Here is a 3,270-nt window from a genome sequence, read left to right as displayed (position 1 = left end):
TGAGGATGTGTGTGTGTGTGTGTGTGTGTGTGTGTGTGTGTGTGTGTGTGTGTGTGTGTGTGTGTGTGTGTGTGTGTGTGACAGTGTGTGTGTGTGTGTGTGTGTGTGTTTGTGTGTGTGTAAAAAAAACACGCCATTGCAGAGAGTAGTAGGACTGCAGTTGCAATCATCCTCTGAAGTGTTGAAGTGTTGTACCACTGATTATTCCTGTAATAAAACTAATGGAAGCATCTTCTGGTTTTTGACTTGATGCTATTTTCTGTTCCACCATTTCACTCTGTCTGGTATGTTTCCCTCCTAGTGATGTTGGTATGTAATGGATTTGTTTTATTCACCGAACATGACTTTTGGCATATATGTATTCAGGGTCATTTGGTAGATGGCTTCGCCACACCCTCCAAGGGTTATTGTTAGGACTGTTTCCCAGAGACACAGGGTGTTGCATGCATAACTCACCATTTCCCTCTTCTACCTTAATCACACAGATTACACATTCATTGGCCTTAACATAGCCACACACACCAACACTCAAACGTTAAGCTTCACATAGGCTCATCCTTTGTTTCGTATCCGATGGTTTTTAACGAACGTGCAAACACCCATGCACGCGGAACTACGGTGACTGAACAAATAAACACACACCCACATCCTTTATTGCGTGCACCCAACAGCGCACACTGGAGCACACAAGCTCTCACACACATACACACACACACACACACACACACACACACACACACTCTCTCTCTCTCTCTTTCACACACACCCTCCTTTATTTCATTAGCTACACAGATTTAGTTAGATTACATATTGTGTGTAATGTCTGATCATTGTGTTAATAAATGTTTTGATGATATACGTTGGTCTATTTAATGTTACACAAGGATGAATGCTACCAACCTCTTCTATTCAGAACTCCAAAGATCTTCAACCTTGCAATTAATAAGGTAACTATGGTTGCAGTAATTCATTTAATTATTAATCAGAGTTCCAAGTTGATAGTTTACTATATTTTATGAGACTGATATATTACATTGAGACTGATTTGTGGTTGATCTTTATCTTGACTACTCTGGTAGACACAACACTTTGTGTGGCGCCCCCATGTGTTCAACTGAATTGATCTGCTGTTGTGTTGAATGGTTGATGCCTGTCCAATCGGGTGAGATTACCAACATATTGGTGCTGTTGTCAGGATAATACCAATGTTATCTTGGAGGCCCTCGTGAACACAGTATTACTATTTATGCACAATTGCACCAATATTTATCAGGCACCCGCTCACAAGGTAAGGTACCTACGTCATTCAGGTGCCCATGTGAGGCTGGCACCCATTGTACATACAGTGATGCAATGCAAATTAAAATACCAGTTTTACCAGATGCCGTGTTACATGGAGAAGTTCACTTTGATTTTGACTGATGGACATTCCCATCAATGCAGAGACCAATATATAGACCCACACATGTACGCTGAACTATTTACCGTCAAGATGGTGATTGAAGTCATTTTTGCTGTGATGTGCCTGCTTGTGTCTCAAGGTAAGAAAATTATATCATCTGAAAATGAAGTAATTTGTTGAAATGCGACAGGGGCAAGACACATCAATTCCTTGTTCATTTAGTTATTTTAGTTCATGTAGCACATTTAGTTCATGTAGCACATTCAGTCAATTTGTAAGTTGCTTTGGACAAAATAACTTCAATTTCAACTTAAACTTTAACCATCCGTAGCAAAAGGACTGCAGTGCACCACATGCAGAAATGTGGGTGGATCTTGCAGTGGACCCTCTCAGCAGTGTCCCGCACTTGACTCGTGTGCCAGCTCCAATGTTGCAACTATATTAGGTGAGAAAATGTACCCTTCACTTTGACGATCACTGACAGTTGAGTGATTTTTTTATAAAAAAGTTTCTGCTGTAGATAAAGTGAGAAGCTTAACTTCCTTACACTGAAGTCTAGATTTCTTTCTTTTTTGCGGTTTCTTTCGGTCCATCCTTTTCCTCATGACTACATCATTTTTGTTGTTGTTTGTGTGCAGGGGGTTCAACTTCTGAAGTAAATACCAAAAGCTGCGTCCCATCTGCACAATGTCTCAGTGGTTCCATGAACATGGGAATTGTAGGGGTCAGACAGAGCACCTTGTGCTGTGACAAAGACAACTGCAACAACGGAACGTCTCCAGGTAATTTTTTTGTGCTGATGGAATCTAATGATGAATCTAATGTTCAGGAAGTAGGCTATGGGATCAATTTAGTGACTATTTAGTAATTGTCTTCTTAATCTAATGCCTAAATCAATTCTTCCTGCCCTGTTTGGGTAAAATATTAGAAATTCTACAAAGCTGAACATGAAAGCATGGTTTATCTTTCAGCTCCAGTAGTTGGCACGGCCAATGGGAGGCAGTGTTTCAGCTGCGAGTCGGCGGACTGCTCATCAAGGATTCAATGTGCCGGTGATGAGGATCGCTGTCTCTCTGCAACAGGTGTGTTTATTTGTGGGAGTGTGGTGTGTGCAGTACTATGTATTTTTAACAAAATGGCAAAATATATTTCTACCCCGTAGAAGAGCATGCCAGTCTAGGGTATTGTTTCTAACTCTCTCTCTCTCTCTCTCTCCCTCTCTCTCTCTTTCTCACTCTGTTCTGTTTTTCCCTTCCACCACTACCTAATTTAGCTGGAGTGAGCGCTACCACCTTGAAGGGCTGTGCCACCCAAAGTGCCTGCTCCGGAGCGTTATTAGAGAACCTGTACTTGGTGGGTGCGAAACTGACCTGCTGTGAGGGGGATCTGTGCAACAGTGCCTGGAGTGCTACACACAGTGTCCTGTTCCTGCTGTGGCCCCTGGGCTCTGTTCTGCTCTTCCACTGAGCTGGCTTCATCTCAGGGTGACCCCTCTGCTTGGAGATGGGCTGTTATTTTCAACACAAACTTGTTAATGGCTGTTAAAGCAAATAAACAAAGATTTGTTTTCATTCATGTGTTAGCATGTGTTTGTTTTCATTCATGTGTTCTGAATATTTCAGAAACTATTAAAATAACTACTGGACACATTTATATCACGTCAACTTTTTTAAATGTTTAAATCCATTTAGAAAGAAAACAAGTGGTCATTAAGCAATTTCTTCGTTCAAGATGAACATTTAAGGACACTCATCACATCTTGCTAGGGCCTAGTTTTAACAACTCAAAGTTTCCCTTTAATTGAAACAATGAATTATTTACACGTGGTGTGATTGTTCATTTTATGTGAACTTGAAACTCACCTGAAT

General features: G+C 41.0%; 1 protein-coding gene across 1 annotated transcript; it reads left to right on the top strand.

The window, feature by feature from the left end:
* The first annotated feature begins 1,492 nt into the window (after positions 1-1,492).
* Positions 1,493-2,869, top strand: LOC116222355 (lymphocyte antigen 6A-2/6E-1-like). The gene is made up of 4 exons (XM_031576051.1): positions 1,493-1,541; positions 1,734-1,847; positions 2,041-2,184; positions 2,676-2,869. The coding sequence occupies exons 1-4, from the start codon at positions 1,493-1,495 to the stop codon at positions 2,867-2,869; spliced, it is 501 nt and encodes a 166-aa protein (XP_031431911.1).
* Positions 2,870-3,270: the final 401 nt, after the last annotated feature.

The sequence above is a fragment of the Clupea harengus genome, chromosome 11 (genome assembly GCF_900700415.2).
Source record: "Clupea harengus chromosome 11, Ch_v2.0.2, whole genome shotgun sequence".
Classification (NCBI taxonomy): domain Eukaryota; kingdom Metazoa; phylum Chordata; class Actinopteri; order Clupeiformes; family Clupeidae; genus Clupea; species Clupea harengus.
The sequence above is the reverse complement of the archived record's forward strand: the minus strand, read 5'-3'. Positions and strand labels throughout refer to the sequence as shown.

What these genes read in the sequence shown, in the direction of transcription:
- LOC116222355 (XM_031576051.1), top strand. Translation starts at nt 1,493, where the DNA reads ATGGTGATTGAAGTCATTTTTGCTGTGATGTGCCTGCTTGTGTCTCAA. An exon ending in GTGCCTGCTTGTGTCTCAAG is followed by an intron (nt 1,542 to 1,733) that starts GTAAGAAAATTA and finishes AACCATCCGTAG; the next exon opens with CAAAAGGACTGCAGTGCACC. An exon ending in CAATGTTGCAACTATATTAG is followed by an intron (nt 1,848 to 2,040) that starts GTGAGAAAATGT and finishes GTTTGTGTGCAG; the next exon opens with GGGGTTCAACTTCTGAAGTA.